Genomic DNA, 24,941 nt, shown 5'->3' on the forward strand with positions numbered 1-24,941 from the left:
AGTTTAAGTGACTCAGTGTAACGGTTGTCTCAAAATTCAAGCAATCACTTCCCAAATGTTTGTCAGGACCTGTGATCTTGGCCGCAGCTAAGCGCGCTGGCGCCGGCGTCGGAGCTCCAGCTCTAGTGGGGCAGCAAAATCAGCCAATTGCCACCCGGATATTGGCCGCTGACCAGCCGAGATCGGGGCAGCCCCTCGAGGGTCTCGCAGCGACATCGCGGCCACATCGAGGTTAAAATGCTCCAGGACATCGCTGTACTTATTCAGTTTCCCCAGATTGGTTCCATTCAAACCCCTTCTTCTTAGTGAAGACACACGACAATTTCGGGTCTGTGTCCAGATTGCTTATTCCTATTTTTTTCCCTCTCATATCCCTCACCATTTGCCCCTCATGCCTTCTGCCGATAAGAAACCGAGAACCTTGTATGACAAGGTAGTTAATGCGCATATTGTCAATGAGCAAGAAGATGGAACTATCTTGCTGTATATCGGTATGTTCTATCATTAATTCTGTTTCATTTATTCTCTGGCCTTATATTCTGACATTGTTCTGCAGACAGGCACCTTGTCCACGAAGTTACTTCACCAGTAAGTAGCGCCGTGCCACCTGAATCGGATCAAACAATCCATAGTTATTTTCGTATGACGTGCTCGCAGCGATTTAACAACTGTATAGCAAGCCTTCGAGGGTCTCAAAAATGCTGGTCGGAAGGTCCGCCGGCCGGACTGCACTCTTGTCACTGTCGATCACGTATGTCGTTGATTTCCCGAAAGTTGTCTTTGTCTCTATAACAGGGTAACTAATGTGGCCATAGAACATCCCAACATCCTCTCGGAAAAACTTCAAGAATGTGGACGAATTCATCGAAGAGAACGACTCGCGACTGCAATGTACCACATTGGAAGAGAACGTAAAAGATTTCGGTCTCACATATTTCGGCATGGGAGATAAACGCCAGGGCATCGTCCATATCATTGGCCCAGAGCAGGGTTTTACACTTCCCGGAACAACCGTTGTTTGCGGTGACAGCCATACTTCGACACACGGTGCCTTTGGTGCCCTCGCTTTCGGTATCGGTACAAGTGAAGTCGAGCACGTCCTCGCCACCCAGACCCTCATCACTCGCAGAAGCAAGAACATGCGTATTCAAGTCGATGGAGAGCTCCCCCCCGGTGTTACTAGCAAGGATGTCGTCCTTCACATCATTGGTGTTATTGGAACTGCTGGCGGTACCGGTGCTGTTATCGAATTCTGCGGTTCTGTTATTCGCGGCTTGAGTATGGAGGCTCGTATGTCGATGTGTAATATGTCTATCGAGGCTGGTGCTCGTGCTGGCATGATTGCCCCCGACCAGACCACGTTCGACTATCTCAAGGGTCGTCCGCTCGCCCCCAAGTACGACAGTGCCGAATGGAAAAAGGCCGTCAGCTACTGGTCTAGTCTGGCGTCCGATGAAGGCGCTTTTTACGATAAGACGGTCTTACTCGATGGCAAAGACATCATCCCGACTATTTCCTGGGGTACTTCTCCACAGGATGTCGTCCCTATCACTGGGGTTGTTCCAGGACCTGATGACTTTGAGGACGAGGGCCGCAAACTTGCTTGCAAGCGCGCACTGGAGTACATGGGCCTTCAGGCTGGTACTCCCATGAAGGATGTCCAGATCGACAAGGTCTTTATCGGATCTTGTACGAACGCCCGTATTGAGGATCTGCGGGCTGCTGCGAAGGTCGTCAGGGGTAAGAAGATCGCCTCCAATGTTAAGCGCGCCATGGTTGTTCCTGGGTCGGGTCTTGTGAAGCAGCAGGCCGAGGCAGAGGGCCTCGACAAGATCTTCACTGATGCTGGCTTCGAGTGGAGGGAAGCTGGTTGCTCTATGTGTCTGGGTATGAACCCCGATATTCTCTCGCCGAAGGAGCGCTGTGCTAGTACTTCGAACCGTAACTTCGAAGGTCGCCAGGGTGCTCAGGGACGTACACACCTGATGTCCCCTGCCATGGCTGCGGCTGCTGGTATCGTTGGAAAGCTTGCGGATGTCCGCGAACATGTTGTTGCCAGCCCCGTCTTGGGCAAGGTGCAACCCAGGGTTGATGTCCAGCCTGAGACGGAAGACGTCGATACAGAGGAAGAGTTCGACCGGATTTTGGATCAGCCTGCCGACAACGAACCTCATACTAACACCTCTAGCGGATCGAGCGCTGGCCTCCCCAAGTTTACCACCCTCAAGGGCGTTGCCGCCCCAATGAATCGCTCTAACGTCGACACCGACGCCATCATTCCTAAGCAATTCCTGAAGACCATCAAGCGTACTGGTCTTGGTAGCGCTCTTTTCTACGAGCTGCGCTACAAGGACGGCCAGGAGGACCCTGAGTTCGTCCTGAACCAGGGCATCTACCGCAACTCCAAGATCCTGGTCGTCACCGGCCCCAACTTCGGCTGCGGTAGCTCTCGTGAGCACGCACCCTGGGCACTCCTCGACTTCGGCATCAAGTGTATCATTGCCCCCTCATTTGCGGACATCTTCTACAACAACACCTTCAAGAACGGCATGCTTCCCGTCGTGGTCTCCGATGAAGCCACTCTCCAAAAGATCGCCGTAGAGGCCAGCGCGGGCCGCGAAGTCGAAGTTGACCTAATCAACCAGGAAATCAAGGATGCTGAGGGCAACAAGCTCGCCGGCTTCGATGTGGACGCTTTCCGCAAGCACTGCCTGATCAACGGTCTGGATGACATTGGTCTTACCCTCCAGATGGAGGATAAGATCCGCACCTTCGAGACTAAGCGCACTCTCGACACCCCCTGGCTCGATGGAAGCGGTTATCTGAAACGTGGAAACCGTGGCGCTACCATGGTCCAGGCCGCCCCTGTCCCCAAGACTAACCGGGGAGACGTCAAGACCGAGCCTTTGGAGTGGTAAAATAAAGTCTCAGTGTCACTAGCGTTTCCGTTCTCTTTCATTTCTGGTACGACATGACGTTTATGCAACTATACAATATCGATTTTTGGTAATTGGCGAGCAAATATTAGGAATTTCGGGTTTCGGACTAGAATGATTATTTATACCTGAAAAGCCAGATAGCTAAAGTATCCTAGCTTTACAACAAATACTATATATACTATTTAATAGGTTCATCTCAATCCATTGTCCAGTATTATTATCATAAATCCTCTACCACCAAAACACTGCGAAATCATACCCAAGGGGATAAAACCAAACAAAAAACCAAAATTACCCAGCCAACCCAACATCAAATTCATAAAGAGCGAAAAGAAAATGAGAAACATAAGACATCTCAAAACCAACATCACTGTCAAATCTTCAACCATCCATGTTTTGATAAAAAAGGAGCGTAACGACATCCGATTCGTCATCAATAAAAAACCCATTAAAGCACCGTATCTCGTAAATATGCAGTGAGATCGTTCCTCCTCTCCCTCCGCCTGTTATCTCTGGGCGGATGTTGGAAGAATTATGAAAGCAAAAAAAATAAAAAGAAGCAAATCCTCCATATCGGACGTCAGACATAAAATTAATGTACAAGAAGAATCCCTTTCAGTTCGTGTGCGTTCCTCCTCTTGCTTCTATTTATTCCCGCTTTGTGTCGCTGTTGTGTCCCTTTTTTTGTCTCTTTCTGTTTTTTCTTGGTTGCAGGTAGTCTATTTGCGTGGATTGAGTAATCCAGATTTTTGAACCCGTATCATGGCCTCCTGCACAGAGATGAATGCATACTTGATTGCCGCGTATGCGTGTATGAAGAGCTGGAGGGTGGACGGGAGCTGGAGGTAGCTGAATATTGACTTCGCAGCTACGCATTAGGGCTTCGTGAGTTGCTCTTTCCGGAAGAATAGTAAGAATCCGGCACTGAGGGATTTGTTAGCGACTCGCTGGTATAGACGCAATAATCGGCAGAGACGGGTTACTTACCAGATCAACAGCTGGAAGAACAGGGCAATCCAAAACCAAGCGTTTGCGACAGAACTGCCGCCGGCAGTAACATCCGGCGAGATCGGTCCAGGGCCAATCTTGTTGGGAGCACATGCTCTGGCGACGATCGTTGCGATCGAACCCAACACTTGAGATGCAAGCAGAGTGAAGCAGATGTGTACTCGAGTCAGGGTCTGGAGCAAGATCATACCGAAGCCGAGGCCTTGTAAGGCGTCTAGGATACCGAGCCAGAGCCATAGACTTCGTGACGCGAGTGCTCCGCTAACAGAACTGCCTGCCCAGGGAAGGAACAGGCCCATCCCTGAGACACCCCACCATATCTGAGCCCAGCGTGGAGCTCCCAGACCACATGCGAATACAGGTAGGATCCAGCTATGGCGCTTGGAAAGGTACCCAAAGAGGCACAATATTGCTACCCAGACAGCACCGAAGAAGACAACCACAAGGATACCGACTTGCCAGGCTTTGGCGTGATTTGAACTCCAAAGGACTGCGTGGGACACAAGATGTGAGCAGTTGCTTGGGGGAAATGAGTATGGTGCACTTACAGGCCCAATTCCGTCCATAAGGTGCACTGAGGAAGAAGTTTTGCAGGATGACCACTACAAAGTTCCAAAGAACGATCTTACGTCGGAAGACAGATTGATAGAATGACGGAACTTTCCCTGGTGACTGACGGTAGTAATTCGGTAGACCGAAGAAGACTATCAGGCCTATGGCCCAAAGGAATGCAGCGATCGGCATGCAGATTGCACTAGAATAGGCTGTTAGCAATTGCCTCATAGTATGAAAGGGACAGCATACGTCATTTTCCAGGAGTTAATAATGCCGCCGTTGACATCGGTAACACCATCGGCAACAGCCCTAGAAATCGTTGTTCCCCAATACCAAAGCCCAATGATGTATGCTTGCTGAGAACCTTGAATCAGACATGCGCGGTAAACCCAGTCTTTAACCTGAACACCATTTTCATCACCGAAATTGAGAGCGAAGAATAGTGATCCACTAGATGAAGCAGCGGCATAGACACCACTTCCAACATTCTGGATCCATCCTCGAGCAAAACTGTTGGTTTCAAAGTGCGCTACTCCAATAATGACAAATGATAGGCCGTATAAGAACCAAGGAAGAGAAAGAACGAACACCGATTTGAAGAAGCGGAAGAAAAACCACCAGATAATAGAGGTAACACAATAGACTGTCGCGATACCATAAAGCTTCTCCGCTGTCTGGCCATTTTCACCAGCAAGCAGCGTAATCTGGTATGAGTTGGCTGCAATGATCTGACCTAGGCCCAAGAAAAGCGAATATACAGGCCAGCCGCGGACTCGAACTTGCATCCATTTCTTTAAGCCTGATGGGGGAATATAATCATGTCCCAGACGGAATTCGTCCTTTTCCGTGCGTGGGTCGCTACCACTCTCATGCGAACCCATGTCCTCGTGAGAGATTGAGCTCATAGGCGTGTTGTTTTCGACCTTGGTCTGGAAGATAGAAGAAGCAGGAGATTGATTGCGTCCCAACCTTGCATCTCTAAACTTATCAAACCATCTCTTTTCACTCTTGATAAGATACTCCTCTATACAAAGCTGGGATTCAGAGTTAGATCCATTAAGCTTCTCGAGCTTCTGGTCAAACGCCCGGTAGTATTCGCCAGTGCTGTCGGTAAAAAATGGATCAACCTTCTGCAACTTGTAATCTTTCTTCTCACCAACAATAGAATCGACGGAGAGAACAGATGCGCTACTAAGTCGATTTCCAGGCTGAGCCCAAGGTGGTCTTGCAGACGGTGTGATCCCATCTTCAATGTCTGAGTTGGTGGGGGATGCAAGCGGCCTCTGAGCATTTCGCTGTTGAGCAGTCTCTACTCGCTGCCCCTCTTCTACTTGCTCTGGTGTGAGAGTGTATTCTTCTTCTCCATAGTAGCTGGGAAACAAATCATCATCACTGCTTTCTTCTGTCATAGAAGCTGTACCACTCTCCTCATTGCTCATATGGCTGCTTCTTCTAAGTCGACGGCGGCCACGGCGCACAAGATGACCTGGTCCAGCCCGGACACCAAGTGATAGTTGTCTACTAAGTCCTGACCTGGGTTGCTCATTGCCATTAGGACTTAAATCACTGTAAATGATGGTATTGCGCTGTTGGGGTCCATAAGCGCTATCACGATTGGCGCTGATATTTATATAGCTTCCTTCTCGTGAGTGGGCAATTGGAGGTGTCTGCATCCCTGTTGGAGTCATGGTCCCAGGTGATGCAATAGGAGGCGTCATCATCCCATTGGGAGTTATCATCCCACTTGGGGTGGTATAGCCAGAAGGCGTGAGAGGCTGACTGTTTGACTTTGTCTGTCCCTTGCTGTGGATCCGCATCGCAGTGGACTGCAGGATTTCTAGATCTTCGACCCATTGGGCAACGGGAAAACGTTGCTTTGCAGACCGCGCACGCATCTTTGCACGAACTTGAGTCTTGGAATTCAAGGCGCTTTCAATAGCAAGCTTGAACTGATGCAAGAGGTGGGATGTTGTCGTGGATTCAATGTTGTACCACCAACCTGGCATCTGACCGAGGCCACCAACACGAGCGCCAATTCCAAGGGCACCTTTACGGCCAAATTCAACGGCAACAAGACCAAAAGGTTCATCACGAGATGGGATAAGGGCGAACTCAGCACCAGAAAAAATGAATGGTGGAAGTGCAGTAAACTCGGGCTTTGAAAAGACACGCCCGGGATATAGCCTCATCATACGATCAAGCTTCAGTGCAGCAAACTTACCATAAAGGTCAATTACTGGACCAACACATATAAGCTGGACATTGGGACGACCCTCCAAAACAGCAGGCATCACATCAGCAATAAGGTCAATGCCCTTTTGCATAGACCATCTTCCAACGAATACCAGTAAATCGGCATCAGGGTTCTGCTCCAAGCCCGCCCATTCCTGCGCTTGACGTTTGAGCTCTCCTCTGCTTGCCTCGTAGCTCGGGTCAACCTGAATTTCACTATCCTTTGGCAGTTCTTTATTCCATTCACCAGTATCCGAAGGGTCTGGGTTTGGTAGGTTGCCGACCTTTTTCAGACCCCAAAAGATAGGGTAGCGGGCATAGGAACGTTTGCCATATTTCCTAGAAACACCCACTGCACCGAATCCTTGCTGATGCACACGGAGGTAGCTTGCCCCGGCATGAAGCATATTGAAGACTTCACCGAATTGGACGTAGCGCCTTGCGGTATCGAGATCAAGGTTGAAAACAGAACAGACTTCATCCCTCTCCTTCTGGGTGCGCATGGGCCACAGTCCTTGAAACTCGGCATTGTGAAGCGATAGGCACACGGGAACAGTTTGAGGCAAAAGATAAAGAGGAGCAATAGATCCATGGTAGTCGTTAATGTGATAAAGATCAATGGAGAATCGCCTGATCGTCTCTGCAATGCATTGATTCCAAGCAGAGTAATAGATTGCACTGTCCAGATCATCCATACGAGCAGGGTAAGGCTCGCCCTTTGTCTGTTGGCGAAAAACAGGGGCGTCAAGAAGAACATATGTAATGTTCTTTAGCCTGTGGTATTGTACCTTGACCTCGTAGGAGTTCCCAAGCACTATCACAAACATAGGTTCGGCCGGCTGATCTACAGGGTAGTCAACTCCGCCTACGCATGGAACAACCCAGACCAAATCCTGCTGCCCTAGATGTTTACCCATCAACTGAGCCATAACACCTAGACCGCCAATTTTAATCTTGATGGCCCAGTCCTCAATATCATATTCCATGGTAGCAATCAAGGTCGTTCGTCTTCGCGAAGCTGCTGTTCCAAAAGCAGACGTGCTCTGTAAGAATCCAGATTTATTCGCAAGTCGCATGAAGGGATTGATTGATGCCCCGGTTCCGTTTGGGTTAAGTTTTCTTCTAAGTACCAGTGGAAGAATTGTTTTCTTTTCACTGACTCCGACTTGGTTGAACTTGACTTGGTAGAAAGATTTCACAAAGGCATACACACAAGCGATAGCTGTGACAATTGGAACAAACCAGAGGAGGAAGTAAACAGCTATCTGGATTGCCCTGGAGCCCGTCGGCAGAAGATGAACCCGCAAAGTTCCATCATCAACACCAAGATTCCACGCAACATATGGAGATGGGGGGATATCTGTGATGTTCACTACCGTGGAACTAAGCGAGGAAGGAGGCATACGGTCCAAGACACCATCATTGTCTATATCACCAAGCACGTAGCTCTGATCAGGTCGACCGTCTGGGTTCATTCCCCAAACATTAAACTGTCCTTGTACGGGAAATTCCGCCATGAGTCTGAACTTCCAAATGCCATCACTATCCAGCTTCACAACGTTGTCCAGGCCGGCATCATAACCATACTGATTGAAGGGCCCATTGAAGAAGAGATGGGGAAAACGTCGTGGCCGGTCGTATCCAAAATCGCCTTCTTGGGCATAGTCACTGCTGCCAGACAATTTGTTCCAATATTCGACTCGTACGTGCTTTCCTTGCCACTTTTGTTTGTCCGTCCCACTCCAAGGCAGTTCTTCAATGGTATCGCTTCCTCCATGGTAGTCTTTCCAGTCTGAAAACGAGGAGCCCCAGTTTGTTGAGTAGCGGTATTTATTTGCCCCTGCTGCACGGTGCTGGATGTAAAGGGTCCCATTGCCATGTTGGTTAAGCAAGGAGGTAGAGTAGTTGGCAGAGGTGAACACCATTGGATTATCGCTTTGGCCCACTCGGATCAAAAAATGGTCCACTGCCTGGGTAGAACTATGCCCATCGGAACTAGTAGCATTCTTAACAGTCAACCGATGGATGCCGTTATATACGCCAGTCAACTTTGCCGTCCAGACCCAAGCGTTTGGGATTTGGCCAGTCCACTTCGGGTCATCTCCCTTGACATCCTTGCAGCTGACACTGCTGTTGCTGATGGAAGGTGTCTTGCCAGCTTCAGTACTGGACTGAAATGAAATGGACTTCGTCAGCTTGTCACAATCCATCTTCGTAGAAAAGTAAATGCTGACGTCGATGTCTTCTGAATCGTTAGGGCCGACTTTGGAAAGTTGAGGCACATCATGGCCAGGCTCGAATTGAGTGATCATAGGACGAGGCTTGACAAAGTTCGCTTTTGGAACGTAAGCCCTGAACTCAAAGGGCTTCAGCTGTAAACTATCCAAACAACCATTCGTGGTGTTGGTGCCGTTGAGATGAAGCGATTTTGGGCCATCCTTCAGTTCGTGTTCATCATGAGGATAGAAGAGGTTAACAACGGTAGTACCTGTGATGAACGGAGAAATCAAGGCGGAGTCATTGCTTCCACAATCGAATTTGTATTCCACAGTCTTATTATCGTTTTGATATACCAGCCACACAGGTTCGTTGTCACCGTTATCGCCTAGGTCTTGGACGTTTGCGACTCGATCACGCAGAACTGACCATATGCCGATTTCTGTTGCTGTACCATTTGAACCAGGATATTGAATTTCATGGGTCTGTTTTGACAACTTTACAACTGAGTATCCGTCATTTAGAACAGGGAAGTCCTGTCGCATCTGGAACATATGCTTGATGATGTTGCGGACAGGATGAGAGGGATCCCGGTGATCATAAGTAACAGCCTCATCATGGCACCCTTCCCTACCTGTGCTGATAGGCCAGTTGTAATACTGTGACGAACCAAGGGCGTAACAACCATGCGTTTTCCATGCAGTGGAGGGAGACATTGCTTGACGGCCATAGATATAGTTATCTGCAGTGGAGTCTAGTATATAGAAGGCTTGCTCCTCACCCCATAGTAAAATTGGAATACCGGGTAGATGCAGCGTTGTGATGAAGTGACCCATGAGCTGTCTTTCAATTCCGAGCTCGATAGCAGGCCAACGGAAGACATCCTGGTTTGTAGCACCATACATATGGCGGGGGTCAAACTTGCCGGTATTGGCATTGATCATGTCGTTGGTCATTACCATAATATTCCAGGTGTCGGTCCAGTCCAACGGTGTGTCATAGCCCGCAGCCAGATTACCATCCATCCCGAGGAATCGGGTGAGGGTACGATACACCGAGTAGTGGAAAGCAGCCGAATCCAACGCTTGTAGACCGTCCTCACGCAAGAAATATTGATGGTCTGAACTGTTTGTCATGTTCATCGAAGCCAGGGACGAATCAGGGTATTGATTTGGCTGTCTTCCGCGCCCAAGGTAGATAGAACCGAAGTTATTTCCACCGGTGATTTCTCCAGGGATAAAGAAGTTATTCTTGCCAACGCTGCGAGCACATTCTCTGTAAGCTTGGGACATGTCGCCGAGAGCATCCACTGTAGCTTGCGTTGCTTTATCATATCGAAATCCATCAATATCAAGGGCCTTTATAATCATGCAGGAGTGCCGAATAATTCTCTCTTTGACACTAGGATGCCATTCACGTAGACGATCCTGAACTGAAGCGAATTTTGCCAACTGACGCTGCCAGTCTGGATAGACACCGAAAGCTTCTCTATCACCGTACTGGTCGAAATCGCTATTGTAACATCCAACCAGCTGGTCTTTGACATCTTGGTCGACGGGCCAACCAGTCTCATTCCAGAACCGGGGGTACTCGCATGTGGAATTGTAATCGTTGTGAAAACGGAAGTCGACATATTCACGATTGCTTTTCCACAGCGCCTTATGTTCTTTGACTGAAAATGGTGTAGTAGTATTTAAATATCCTTCAAACCCGATCAAGTCGCCCATGCTGGTTTTGCGTTAGCATGAAAATGTGCAACTCGGGCGAAAAGGGCGTCTTACGTTGCAATAGTGTTGTCAAATAGGACATACATCCCTCGTTTGTGTATTTCGGTAATCGCATCTCTCCATATTTGAATAGTGCCAAAATGTTGATCAAGCAAAGTGGTATCCAAAATTGAGTAACCGTCTGAGCCCCATGGTTGGTTCATTAACACAGTACCTGCCAAATAGATTCCCTGAATAGCTCAGTAAGCAACAAGCCGTGCACCAAGAGCAAGCTAAGAGCAAACCTTAATACCCATCCCCTGTAGATAGTCCAGTGTATCGACCAAACCAACCGCATCACCACCGTGACGCATTTGATTCGAGTTGAGGTCATGCTCAAAGAGAGACCCGTTGATGTTATCGTTGGTGGGGTCACCATTAACAAATCGGTCAATAAACAGGGTATAGAAAGGGAAACGCCAAGTTTTCGGAGAAGGATGATACTTATGGTCTTTCCATTCTGCATGAGTATACTCCGCCGGATTGGTAGTATCTTTGTTCGCATTCAAGTTATAGTCGACCAGGGATTCATCATAGGGCCAGCCTGTTGCTGTTGCTGCGAGCAACGCAAGCAGCGAACCAGTGAATCCCCACTTCATTGCCGACGGTCACTCAAATAAGCCGCTTAGCAACGTCTTCTTTACACAGCCGACATGTGCTCAAAGAAGACTAATGAAGGCTGGAAAGGTAGAAGGATGTATAAAAGGGTGGGTGGATAAGAGGTTTTGAGGGCGAGTTTCTCCCAAACTAGATGTAGCCTCTCTCTTCCCTCTTTATGTGTCTTGACACCTGAGAGGAAAGTCCGTCGAGGGAGTCTGATAGGTAACAGGCTACCGGGGAGGGAGAGGAGGGGGCCGGAAGAAGATCGGTGGCGGCAGTGAAGTGGCAGTGAGAAATGGAGCAGTAGGAGAAAGAGGAAATAAAAGGGGGGGGAATATAATAAAAGTATATGTGCGAGGAATTTTGTCCGAGATCTTGCAGATAATGGAACCAGAGTTGCTGATTAGAAATGGGCAGCATTAACTCTGTTATACAGACAGGTAGAAGGGTCAACAAGGAATCGATATCAGCATGAACAAGAAAAGTAACCGACGATCTTACACTGCCAGTTCATGATACTACAGCTCAAACAGAGTTTCGTTCTTTCTTTCATTGTTTTTTTTCTCCAAAAAAAATTGAAAATATAGAAAAGTAAAGAAAAACGTAAAAAAAGAACGAGGACAAGACATCTAGTTTGCCGGCCTGCGAGATGAATAGACAAACAGGTATATGGAGACACTTGCGCGTGTACAGTGGAGCTTAAGGCCCTCCCTTTCAAGATCAGCCACCCCTATCCATGATCGCTCGGGACTCAATCATTCGCTGACCGAGATGGTAGACTCAGTAAGGCTATTGCGCTCAAAGGAAGTTTGGGAGGGGCGAACGATTGTACCGAAGGAGGATAGCATAGCATGCAGCTATACTCTTCCTCTTGCATGCTTCTAACGCAATACTATTTACAGTACGAGTGGGTCCGGGTTATTTGGTGTCATTTTGATCGGGTACCCCTAGTGGTGGTCCTCACCTATTCCATCCCCACTTATCTGATATATCAAAAGGCTCACGTTGAATGTTATCAGCCAATTTCCTCATTCTGAGATGCCCCAAACAGCCTCAGATATGATACTTACCGATACTTTGCCTTTTCCAAATTAGAAAAGCATATGCGAGATTTTATGCATAATTAAATAGTGTGATGGATAGCATATGCCGCTCAATTTCCGGTAAAGTATGTACTTGATAGATACGTGGTACTCACACTCAATGTGAGGTTGTATGCATAACCTACCTGTTGGCTTACAAACGTTATCATTAGGCTATACCATGGCGAGCTTGAATAGCTTCTTTAGACCCCTACTCTTGAGTCAGGTTATCTTTACACAACTCATACGTTGGGAGTTTTTGGTTGTAAACATTGAATTCTTGTCCAAGTTCTACATGGCCACCTGACAGAAGGATATTCCACGAGGTGCCCCGAGAAAAAGAAAAAGTAAAGAGTCAAAATAATAAACCGCCATAACGCTCCTATTACATGGGACTCTGCCCATTCAAAACTTATCGACGTAACGGCTTCCTGCTGATACCCTTGTTTACTTTATTCTAGTGGACAGGTTCTATCCATTACGCTGAAGATACTGGACCTGCAGCATATTTAACCGGCCTTTGGCACTGATAAGTGAATAAGTCAGGTATCGGCATCTGCTATTGGAGCTTTCATAGTTCTACAACAGTCTAGTCTGATAATAGACGATAGATATCAAACTAATATTACTCCATATTACTATCAGTAGTCGTAGTATTGATATGCCATGTGGAACCGAGGACACGGACATGATGTCACAATATTTGTTATTTTTCACCGGGATGATCGGGATAATAAGAGAGCACTTATCTTTACAATACCAATTATGGCAGTGGCATTATGACACCTCATATCGTTTCTTCTGCTTAGTCAACGTGCATTTCACCCATAAATTGTTCATTTATCTCTTTATTCCCAGTATCATTTAGGGCAAGGAGCTCAGTGCTGGAATTCCATTTTGCTTATCGCTCCAGCTGATCTATGTTCGAATTGTTGGGGGATGATTATGCTTAGGCTCGATTTGCTGAGGTTGACCATAATCTGCAGTGAGGTTGTCCGCGCATTTCTAGTCGGCTGCCGAACGCTTGATAAGTTCTTTTTTCTATAACCTAAAATAAGAAAGAAAAGAAAAGCAAAACGTGACAGCGTACAGAGATAGCGTAAATAATTATACATATTCATATTACAGAAGTGGGCGTTTGTAAGGCGTTTGGGACGGATCCAGATTGAAACTCTTTTATTAATATTATTCTATTATGCGTCTCCTTGCTTTAGTGGTTTTGAGATAATAGAAGCGAAGATACTTTTATATCTGCGATTAGTATCGTAAAGTTAATAAGTTGCAATCGATGGCTGGCTGGTCTACCAGTTTCTCATAAACCTCTTGATACCTGTCGACGCTTTACCCTTTCTAGGCTTGTTTGAGATTCTATCAGATGCAAGGGGACAAAGCTACCTAACTTACCAGGCAATTGGTCGGTCATACCCCAGGAACATCTTACGGATTGGTGGATTAGTCTTTTTGACGCAAAGGCTCATGGCTTGGGAGAGGTTAATAGAACTAGATAGAAGGAGTCGATGGTGACGTGGATTAATTTTATTCTTCGTTGGAAATTTCCCTGCAAATTGATCTCAAAATTTGAGTTCAACCGGATATTACTGAGTAAATAAAAAATAATAATACGGAACATATGTTGACCGAAGCTAATTACTAGTCATAACAGTTGAATTTAATAGGCTCGGCTTTCCTAATAGGTCCGTTCTCCAGAGCTCCGACTTGTCGCAAGAAACACAACAACTCATCCTGGCGATATTCCCGAATGATACCATGTATCGAAACGGCAGAGTGATTTGAAACTATTATCCTGAGGGTTGATCCCTTGCTGGAGGAGGCACGGGTGGAAGAACTATCCCAGTAGTCTGTTAGTATTTATCATAGGTACATACACATTAGAATATACCAAAGCGTTGGAACAACTGTCACATCGAATGACATATAGAATGCATAAACTAGCTGTACCTCCGGATAAGCTTGCGGAGCAGAACGCCGTGGGCCTTGATGGTGACTATTGACTATTCCTTATCGGAGACCGACTAGCTACCTACTCTGTTATATACTATTAGACTAATGACTAACTAGTAACAAAACATAGACATGGATGCGTAGGGAGTTCAAAGCTGAGTGGGGGAAGACCTGGGCAGACCGGTAGCGCCCGATTCGTGTGGCCCCCGGATCTCGTTGTGGGTAGGGGGAGAAGGGGCCCACTACAGACCGCCTTAACGAGGGGGAACCCTTGGATGATCGCTGCCAGGATCTCGGTAAACTGTCCCCAAGGAGCATAAACATGATTAACAACACATCGGCTTGGTCCACCTATATAGTCCGTGCTCGGCCTCCAAGCTCCTACATCTAGATATGTATATAAGACGCATATGGTAAAAGAGAAAAAAATAATTCTTGAAGAGTTTCTCCGTCAGCCGAAGCACAACCCTAATCTATACGGCGTTGCTCTAATGATTGCTAATCAGCGACAACTTCCAATATCGGCCTTAGCATCATTATCTGAGGCGATCAACCACTCCGGAAAAGCCGACGCGAATCTAGAGCGTATATCTATATAAGTAACCAGACTGGGCTATCTGATGTGTTACATCGATTTGAAGTAGCTCAAAACCTTGTTCCCTCCTCTCTCCCGGAACATTATACCCGACCATGCATTGTCCAACAATGGCAAAGAGCTCCTATGTATGATGAAGCCTATTCGTTTCATGGCTCCACTCTGTACGGCATTGCCCTTTCTCGGCTTACCTGGCGCAGTTCGAGTTCTGAGATAATTTCGCCTCGTATGGAGGTACAGTACACAATGACTACCGGACAGCACAACTGTTGCGATAGGATTGAATAGAATGAAAGGAGCGGTAATACCCAACATCGGATTTGTCCCACGTCCTTACAACAGTCTACTAAATTCGTCGCAAGCGAGTCTCGGTATGATATCAGAAGTACTACTAATGATAAACAAGGGACCAAAGCGGTGTGGCCATCTCAGATTTACGTCTGGCCTGAAAGGGAAAAACGTCTGCCTTGAGCTGACATATCCGTGTAACAAACAGGGAGGCAACATTCACCGAGCCTCCCTGTGCATAATCGGTGCGTCGTAAACCGAACCTTTTTAGACCATTGCAAATATTACATCTCAACCGCATGCTTCACCTCCGCTTTTTAATCTTCCAAAAATGACTAGCTTATCCATCGTGCAGGTGCCAGTAAGTCCTATAGGCACATGGAAGACCGCGTTGGAGTCACCATACATATCATATACATCGATATTGCAGGCCTTGGCGAATTTGACTCGTTCTACTCGGCGCAGCAGTGAGCAATACATGTCAACTTTAGTAACCCTTCTGAGAATACTTACCTTCCTGACACGCTCTGTTACCGGTGAAACTTTGTGATAGCAGTTATAAGCGCGCTGGCCGAGTCCGACAACTGTTGGAAATCAAGTAAACGTCCAACATTGTATCCACTTTCGGCATTCATTAACACCAAAATGAGTGGCAGGACCTCCCTCTCATCGTTCACCGACTCTACCGTCTGCCCTTGATGGCCTGCCTTTCTCGGGGTCTGTACAAGACGGGAATGTAATCCTTAGCTGACTTCACCTCGCCACAGACATGTCTTTCTGAGGCGGATTTTCAGAATGGCACCACATATGCTATGACGGTAGCAAACACCTTGGTTGCTCTGATTCCTTACTTGTATGGATCAAGGATGTTGATCTGTTTATATGCCACTGTTGCCTGCTACAAAGAAGTTTATCCGTGTCTGCATGCAATCAACTCGCGCACTGTAATGTTACAGCAGAGCTCGTCTGCCCATGCTAGAGCTTAAATGGCTGGTATCTGCGAGAGTGGTTCCTTGAAATCGCAAGCCCAGTTCCTGTAGTGTCAAGCTATGCAATCGGTACGGGGAATGCAAGTCACCCAGCAAGACTGTTTTGTCCGTATCTCATCCGTGGCTCCGTGGGATCGAGACTCCGCACACAAACAAAATAGTAAGTCTCGGTGAAGCCTTTGATACCTATCTCTCCCTTTAACATGAATTACGGGAAGATTACTCCTGCCATCATTTGCACGGAGATTTTCGGACTCCTTCGGTGTCCGAGTAGTCGTGTATCCTTGGAGATAGGTGCAAAGACAGTCTTCTGGAAAGAGTCCGTTCCACTCGAGACAGAAGTCAGCGGAGAAAACCTCCAATGGTCTTCACCCTATGCCATAATGATAAGCTCTAGATTATCCAGTAAGACTAAAGAGGTATAGTATATCTAAATTCTTGAATAGGTTAAATATTAGGAACCCGCAATTGTATAGGGAGGAGAGTCCAGTTAGAGTTATTTAAAAGAGGGTAGTAACAACAATGGTGCATAGCCAGTAGTCGCATAGATACTTACGAGCCACAAAACTGACATTTGAATTGGGAATCGATCCCTTTAGGTGTTGTCTTCGCCCTCGTTGTTGACAGTAAAGGGAAGAAGGGCGTGCCTAATTTCGGTGAGAGGTTGATGAGGGTAACACAACTATCTTCTATCATATAAGTGATAACATGATAACATCTTCTTTCATTGGAGTATCATGTATCTTTTATTGCAAAAAGTCTCTTTGCTCTATTGTATATATACTCCTTTATATTAGTTTGATTACATTAAACCAACTATATATTCTTTTGCAAACGTAGAAGAATATTCAAGTTATATGTAGACGTTTCCACCGAAATCATTATATCTATTTCTTTACTACGCATTGTCTACCAATAAATCTGGTCTCTTCTAGGTCTAAACAGAAGTGTCCAATCTCAGCTCCAAGACTATGATCTGCTCTATATTGACAAAATCTCGCTTGGAAAGCCGAGACGTTTCCCAAGATATATATAAACAAAAATACACATGACAAGTTCCATTTTGACACATCCATCATAAATAATCGTACATACATGAACATAGTACATAAACCAGGTCAAATTATAAACCAACATTATTGCATCAGCTAGAAGGAAAACCCAAAGAAGACAAGAACGCAATGGACATCTCTCTTGACCAGGCTTTAGAATACATTAGAGAACCGGCAAAGGATGAGCCCCAAAGCGGTGTATTTACGAGACATTTATAATCATTTCGTCGTCTATTTTTATCTTATACTGCTAGAGCACCGGATTTACTCCGCTCCGTAGCGAGCACGGTAGTCCTTTAAACGCTGAATCTCGGACTCTCCGATCTTATCACCCAGCTTCTCGATCAAATCGTGAAGACCGATCACGGCACGAATGGGAATGTCTCCACCAAGAGACCTCTGTGCAACACCGATAGCGCTCTTCGGCTCGGCGTCGCTGACCCTTTCCTCACGATCTAGCAGGACAACGACGCCTGTAACAATTCCGCCTTCCTTCTGAATGATGCTCACTGCCTCGCGGAGGGCGGTTCCAGCGGTGATGACGTCGTCGACAATAACCACACGCTTGCCCTTGAGCGGAGCACCGACAATGTTTCCACCTTCGCCGTGGTCCTTGGCTTCTTTGCGGTTGAACGAGTAGCTGACGTTGTCCCAAGTTCCCTGAGCAGAGGCGGAGAGAGAGTCCCGCACGGCCAATTCGTTCAAGACGGAGGCGCAGACCGGGATGCCCTTATACGCAGGGCCGAAGATGATATCGAAGTTAGGAGTCGTAGTACCGTCGGCTTTAGCGGTCACAAATGGCGGGGTAGACAAGACGCTGGCATAGGCCGCGGAGGTGGCACGGAGTAGGGGCGCGGTATGGAGGAGGGAAGAGGTGAAGAAGTATGGAGATTCCCGACCAGACTTAAGGACAAAGGAACCAAATGAGAGAACATTGTTCTTCATCAACAAGGGAAGCAAAGTCTCCTTGTAGTCTTGCTCGGCGGCGGGAGGAGGAATGGTAGCGGCGGACATTGTTCCTTTCTTTTTACTTTATTTAATGATAGATCTCGAGTTGTAATGGAACAAGGCTAGTAATTTGAATGCCTCAATTGGTTGACCAATAAAAAAGAGTAGGTGTTGCAGTAATAGTAGTAGTAATTCTTGAGGTGAGATGTGTCTGGTCTGGGGGAAGAACGGCTGATGGGGTCCTCTCTTTCTTTTTTTTTTTTTTTATCTTTTTCTTTTAGGCAATTTTTAAAGGAGGGGCAAGGTGGGCGGAGGCCTTAGGCCAATCGCGCAGGAATGAGGGGTGTTGGGGGAGCCCGTGGATCGGACCGACGTATCGTCTTAGCTCTGGACTCTTTTACCTTCTCTTACTCCTTCCCCAACTTCCTCCCACTCTACTTACCGCCCAATCTACCTTATTCAGGCGTTTCTGGGCAAACTAGTGTCCCTATATATCATCGCTTCCCATAAACGGGGCACTGAGATACCTTAAACACTGTTGGGGTTCGTCAAACTGACTCATTGGGGGTGGGACACGTGCCGCTCGTCAACCTCCGAAGTCCGGCCTTCTTTTACGTAGTCAACGATAGGTTATCTAACCCTCCCCTTGCTTTCACGTAAAGCCGGATTTTTCTTCTTTTTTAACGTTGTTCTCTTTTCTTCTCTGAAACCTGATCTTGCGAAGGCTTTCTTCTTTCAATTCTTTTTCATCTGCTTGTCGAACGAATTTTTTTCGTTGGAGTTATTAACATTGCATTTCCTGGCAGGGCCGGTGACCTCAAGACCAGGAACGAATTAAACAGTGGTTAAGACAACTTTTAAGCCTGGATAGTTTGGTTTTCATTTTTCGTACAAGCGCACTCTCATCGCTGTAAGTCCAGATCCTTAAACCGTACAGCCAAGTCGGTGTTGTACTACATTTACTCGGAATGTATCCGCTAACTTCCATATGTTATTTAGTCTAACAACACACTATGCATATCAAAGATAAGCTGGCCCAAAATGAGGCCGCTGAAAGAGTCGGTATCTCATTTGAGTTCTTCCCTCCGAAAACCGCGCAAGGTGTGCAAAACCTGTATGACAGAATGGACCGAATGCACGCACTAGGTCCGTCCTTCATTGATATCACATGGGGCGCCGGAGGGCGGTTGTCAGACTTGACTTGTGAAATGGTTAATGTGGCCCAATCGGTGTACGGGCTGGAGACCTGCATGCATTTGACCTGTACAGACATGCCGACGGAAAAGGTAGATGCCGCCCTACAGGCCGCCTACAAGTCGGGCTGCACCAATATCTTGGCCCTTCGTGGTGACCCGCCTCGTGAGAAAGAGAAATGGGAAGCTGCTGATGGAGGATTTCGCTATGCAAAGGATTTGGTCAAGTACATTCGGGACAAGTATGGAAACCATTTTGACATTGGTGTGGGTGGATACCCAGAAGGTGCGGACGACAACCCAGATGTGGATCTCTTGATCGATCATTTGAAGGAAAAGGTCGATGCAGGAAGTACATTTATTGTCACACAGATGTTCTACGATACGGATATATTCATCGCCTGGGTAAAGAAGTGTCGTGCCAAGGGAATCAACGTGCCTATCATTCCTGGTATCATGCCTATTCAAACTTATTCCGCCTTTATCAGACGAGCAAACTGGACGAAGATCCATATCCCAGAAGATTGGCTCGAGGCTCTGGAGCCCGTGAAGAATGACGATGCAGCTGTCAAGGAGATTGGAAAGGTTCTGATCGCAGATATGTGCAGGAGGCTTCTGGCAGCTGGCCTCAACCATCTGCATTTGTAAGTTGGAATCCTCTTCCCCTACTGCAAAATAAAAGCTTATAACCATTATTAGTTACACAATGAACCTCGCCCAAGCAACACAGCTGGTTCTCGAAGAGTTGAAACTTATGCCCTCTGAGGAGACACCCATCCAGCGACCCTTGCCCTGGCGGCCCTCGCTTGGCCTTAACCGCAGGGCGGAGGATGTTCGCCCGATCTTCTGGAGGAACCGGAACTCTTCTTACATCGCACGCACGCAGACATGGGACGAGTTCCCGAACGGTCGCTGGACCGATTCCAGATCTCCCGCCTTTGGTGAGCTTGACTCTTATGGCATAGGCCTCAAGGGCACAAATGAACAGAATATTCAGCTGTGGGGTGAGCCGAAGTCCATTCGGGACCTTTCGCATATCTTCGTCCGTTACTTGGAGGGCCAGCTGAATCGGTTGCCCTGGAGCGACACGCCCATCAGCTCCGAAGCGAACTCTATTAAGGCCAACTTGATCGAGCTCAATAACCGAGGTCTCCTCACTATCAACTCACAGCCGGCTGTCAATGGAGCCAGGTCGTCCCACCCTGTGTACGGATGGGGTCCGAAGAACGGCTTCGTCTACCAGAAGGCATACCTTGAACTCTTGGTTCCTCCGTACTTACTTGATGAACTGATTGCGCGCATCGAAAGTAATGAAGACCTCACCTACCATGCTATCTCAAAGTCTGGTGAACTGCGGACCAACACTCGTGATAGCCCCAACGCTTTGACCTGGGGTATCTTCGCAGGAAGAGAGGTTGTCCAACCCACTATCGTAGAAACGATCAGTTTCTTAGCCTGGAAGGACGAGGCATACCGTTTAGGTGAAGATTGGGCTAAGTGTCATGATGCTACAAGCCCCAGCAGGAAGTTGATTCAAGGTCTCGTGGACAATTGGTACCTTGTAAATATTGGTGAGTGGCGCCACTAGCTAACGCATTTCTACCTTACTAACCTTTGATGTCCAGTCAACAACGACTTCCACAATACCAGCGTTCTCTTTGAACTGTTCAAGGATCTGCATGTAAGAGATTTCGACGTCGAAGTCACCGCAAATATCGACTCGAAATCCCAAGAAAACGGAACGGCCGACGCGACCGAGATCGCCGTAAAGAATTAACTCCCACGTCATAAACAAAATTCCAGCAGGCCCTTGCCTGTACGGTAACTTTCCTAGCATTTCTTCAACGATTTACTACAACTTCTTAATTCAACATCTACATCTCAACGATACCAGCCTGGGGTACACAACAACACTCCCCAAGGCCCAACTGTTTTTTACGGCGATATGAATTGAAGACCTCTCAACGATTTCTTCTTGAGCGTTACTTAATTTCAACATGGCTTTTAACATTCAACCTTATACCCCACCCGATTATTTTCATTTCTCATCGAGCGCGAGAATCTCAATATTCAACATGATAATCACCAGTCTCCGATAGAGTCCAAAGCTCTCTTCTCTTTTACTTTACACATCCCTATCTCAGCTCTGTATCTCGCTTTTCTTTCTCCTTTCTTTTCATTTTTCTTCAACTAAGAGCAGGGCTACATAAAACGGGAGACCTTACGATAATTCAACACTATGGATGACACCGGAGTTGGGTTCATGAGAAACAAAAAAGGCGATCCTTTTCAACACGGGATACGGAGTTTCTTCATGAAGTGTTTGATATAATTCAACGGAATCTATTTACTCGAGTCTTGAATAGAAGCTCCAAGACATCGTATAGACAAAAGAAAATTAAAAAATTTCAATCTCAATTTAATGATGGACGTCTCTTGTCTTCCATTCTTCTCAAGGTTATACGCTCTTCCTACCAGTCAAGAATGGGAGGGATAATGGCACGCGACGATACGGAAGAATGCCTTGTATTGCATAGCGGGTCGTAACAATAACTGGCGTCCCCAGAAGGATGTTAAACATAAGAATAATACATGAGACGAGGATCCTGCCACTCAAGTAATGAAAAGAACAAGAACAAGGAAAGTATCAATGATGTCAGCTCGTCATGCCCAGTAGAACTCTTCCCAGAGCGCCTAAAAGCCACCCGATAGGCCTTATGAACCACACAATCCAGCTTCCAATCAAAACCACATACCCAAGCGCCCGACCTACAAGCATCATGATGAAACCAAGAGCAGCAAGGTAAATCGTGGCTTGATAAAGATCGGTCAGCAAGCGAGCAAAATCCTTCTCGCTTGGCCTAGGCCAGGCCCCTGTTGTAGTGTAAACGGAGCAAGCATGGAGCAGGTTCCTGAAAACATGTAAGCAATGCTCAGCCATGTTCAGGACACAGTTCAAGGCAACCCTGAACAAGTCTGTCCTCGAATGCCTGTTGTCCATTATTTGAGCAAAAAGTCCTTGTGCCTGTGCAGCCGACAGAACGAAGATGTCCATCAATAAACTCATAGTCACCGAATTCAATACACCCCGGTAATCCGGCTGTACGACACTAGCTTGCAGACCAGCATGTAGGTCGGTGACTTTCAGACGAGCATGCTCTCTTGGTGTGCACTTGTCGCTCGACCTGTGGTCTTCCTTGTGATCTGTCCTACTCTCTTCTTTAGGATCATCAACTTGAAGGCCATCCAATTCGGCCACTTCAACAATTCTAGCGGTCTGCGGTGGTGCTTTTTGATTTCGTTGATCCCTGGTGAGCGAACTGGCGGGAGAAATATCCTGGGCCGAGGATGGAAAGAATTGAGACGAGTCCGAAACACTCCTGGCAGGGGGTTGGTTCTCGTTGCTCGGCGGTGCAACACACACGTGTGATGAAGCAGAATTATGTGTGCGTTGACCGAGATTTTCTGTGCGCGATTTTACCATGCCTGGCATACGGATGTACCCACGTATAGCTCGGCGCCTCTCTACGCCCAAGTGTTCCAGCTCTGCTCGAGTTTGCTGTACCACGGGGGTGCTTGTGATGGGAGTGCCTCTTGAAGGTACTGTATAAGTTACGTGTGATCTCTCCCACGAATTTTGGGTCGCTCGTCGTAACCCTGATGGTGAAGAGCTCATCTGTGGCTTCACCCTCGCATCCTTGACTGTCTCGCCTGCCACTCGAGACGTGGGCTGCTGTATTCGTGTTTGCGTCGATGTAGCGCTTCTCGTATCCGCCATAGTCACCATAGTGCGTGTGATAGTGGGTGTGATAATGAATACATCGTCCCCCTGGTTCTTTCTCTGGTCCGGGATTCTCGTTGTGCTGGCAGCGTGGCGTGTGTTCTCTTTGCCTGAAATACGCGCAGACATCTCTGGTTTTTCCTGGTGCGTGCATGTGGTCTCGCGACACATCGTCTTCGGCGACTGCTTGGAGCATTGGGCATGCTTCAAATTCTGAGAAATTGGTTTCCATTCTTCTTGAACGACAGTCTTTTCCTCCAATGCTGGTGTCGCCGGGTGACTCGGCGTTGCGAGTTTCTTCCACTCCTTCGCTTTGGCCATTGGTACCGAGACATCTACTACTCTTGGGCGCTCGTTGGCCGTCGAGAAAAATAGGATCTCGTCGGGGTTTTTGTCGTTTGGGCCATTGATTTCCCTGCACCCTAAAAAAGAGCCGTCCGGATTCGGCTCGGGCGCCTTCTGTTTTGGTTTTGATGGAGATTCCTCCCATATAGTGCTGAAGCGCTGCTTTCCGATCTCGTCAGGCGAGTAATAGCGATTATGACCATATGTCGGCGCTTGATCATCTACCTCTGTCGAGCGTGAATCTTGGCCATCAAGGGTGCCCAGCTGTTTTCGTTCGTGTTCTGGAGGATTCGGCTTATCTTCAGGCGTCGTAGTACGCGGACTTGGTAGGGTATCTGGATCAAGCATCGTCTCGCCTTCTTTATGCACTTTCTCAATACTCTTCTGGAACTCCATAATCTGCTCCACGCTCATCGTTGGCGGATTTGGATCTCTCGCTGAGGGCATATTAACGACAAATCTATCCTCCCACTCAGTCATCGAGCTACTGGGGCCTGACACCGGCGATATAGACGGGTGTGAATGAATGGACGAGTCAGTCGTACTATATATCTTCTCTGGAGACCCCTGAAGCGCTATTTCACGGGTCTCTTGGGCTGCCTGTCTATCCTTGGTCGAGCGAGAAGCAATCTGACTTGCGGAATGGCTCCGGGATTTAGACGCAGGGCTGCCTTGACTATCGACGCTAGGGCCCGCAGTTTTGGTGCTGGCCTTGGCACCTTGCCCAGATAGTCTTGCATCACGAGTAGTTGGGCTCGCGACTTTTAGCTTATGTTTGGCAATTTCGTGTTTGGGCGTGCTAGCCAAAGACCGAATTTTTCGGTAAGCTTCCTGATAATAGTCCTTCTGCTTGTCTTTACTCCGCGTTGAGGTAGGCGAGTCCTTGTCGAACTTCTCTCGGACCTTTCGCCAATATTGCTCACGGTCTTTGTCCGTCGCCTTTGGTGATTCACGGTTTGCGGCACCCGGGGACTGTCTATTCTGGACGTGCGTGTTGACCTTCTGCTCCTTTATCCTGGGCGTGACAGACTCTTCCTTCTTTTGGTCCCTAGCCCTATCCGCAAACACTCTTGGCTTGGGAAGCTTGGTGGGCCTACCTCTTCGCAAGAGACTCTGAGGCGGTGTTTTGGGGGAGCCTCCCTTCAATCCAGCCGGCTTTTGGTCCAAGCCCGTAGTATATGCTTCATTTTGGTCGTTTTCCGCGCCTTCGTTAATGAGAGTGGGACGTCCGCCATTTCGAGCTCGGGGTTCAAGGTTGAGCAAGTGTCCATTTGGCAAATGCATGTATTCCTCCATTTTCGTCCGATGGGGAAGGCTGGAGGCTTCGACACTTAGGCCAGGTTCAGCCCTTCGTCTGAACCATTCCTTCCCAGAAGAGAATCGAGTTGT

At 47.5% G+C, this 24,941-nt stretch overlaps 5 protein-coding genes across 5 annotated transcripts; 2 read left to right on the forward strand and 3 right to left on the reverse strand.

Annotated features, from left to right (window-relative positions):
* The first annotated feature begins 43 nt into the window (after positions 1-43).
* Positions 44-3,133, forward strand: luA (3-isopropylmalate dehydratase LEU1). Its single transcript, XM_032041276.1, has 4 exons — positions 44-491; positions 557-588; positions 677-751; positions 816-3,133. The coding sequence occupies exons 1-4, from the start codon at positions 392-394 to the stop codon at positions 2,916-2,918; spliced, it is 2,310 nt and encodes a 769-aa protein (XP_031902155.1). The 5' UTR covers positions 44-391; the 3' UTR covers positions 2,919-3,133.
* A 424-nt stretch (positions 3,134-3,557) lies between these two features.
* On the reverse strand, positions 3,558-11,400 carry ags2 (alpha-1,3-glucan synthase Ags2). The gene is made up of 12 exons (XM_032048680.1): positions 10,963-11,400; positions 10,733-10,908; positions 10,583-10,679; positions 10,481-10,540; positions 10,447-10,450; positions 10,375-10,416; positions 10,107-10,344; positions 9,622-10,076; positions 4,752-9,585; positions 4,496-4,701; positions 3,927-4,437; positions 3,558-3,863 (listed from the first exon to the last, which is right to left on the reverse strand). The coding sequence occupies exons 1-12, from the start codon at positions 11,314-11,316 to the stop codon at positions 3,815-3,817; spliced, it is 7,026 nt and encodes a 2,341-aa protein (XP_031902156.1). The 5' UTR covers positions 11,317-11,400; the 3' UTR covers positions 3,558-3,814.
* Positions 11,401-17,349: 5,949 nt separating this feature from the next.
* BDW43DRAFT_269791 (orotate phosphoribosyltransferase) lies at positions 17,350-18,476 on the reverse strand. Its single transcript, XM_032041277.1, has one exon. It carries the CDS (start codon positions 18,297-18,299, stop codon positions 17,550-17,552), a length of 750 nt encoding a protein of 249 aa, XP_031902157.1. The 5' UTR covers positions 18,300-18,476; the 3' UTR covers positions 17,350-17,549.
* A 485-nt stretch (positions 18,477-18,961) lies between these two features.
* Positions 18,962-21,486, forward strand: BDW43DRAFT_30191 (methylenetetrahydrofolate reductase (NAD(P)H) MET13). The gene is made up of 4 exons (XM_032045142.1): positions 18,962-19,143; positions 19,233-20,070; positions 20,126-20,997; positions 21,052-21,486. The coding sequence occupies exons 2-4, from the start codon at positions 19,247-19,249 to the stop codon at positions 21,201-21,203; spliced, it is 1,848 nt and encodes a 615-aa protein (XP_031902158.1). The 5' UTR covers positions 18,962-19,143; positions 19,233-19,246; the 3' UTR covers positions 21,204-21,486.
* A 569-nt stretch (positions 21,487-22,055) lies between these two features.
* Positions 22,056-23,732, reverse strand: BDW43DRAFT_269796 (putative NTP binding protein). Its single transcript, XM_032041278.1, has one exon. It carries the CDS (start codon positions 23,526-23,528, stop codon positions 22,083-22,085), a length of 1,446 nt encoding a protein of 481 aa, XP_031902159.1. The 5' UTR covers positions 23,529-23,732; the 3' UTR covers positions 22,056-22,082.
* Positions 23,733-24,941: the final 1,209 nt, after the last annotated feature.

This window comes from Aspergillus alliaceus, assembly GCF_009176365.1.
Source record: "Aspergillus alliaceus strain CBS 536.65 unplaced genomic scaffold BDW43scaffold_12, whole genome shotgun sequence".
Taxonomy (NCBI): domain Eukaryota; kingdom Fungi; phylum Ascomycota; class Eurotiomycetes; order Eurotiales; family Aspergillaceae; genus Aspergillus; species Aspergillus alliaceus.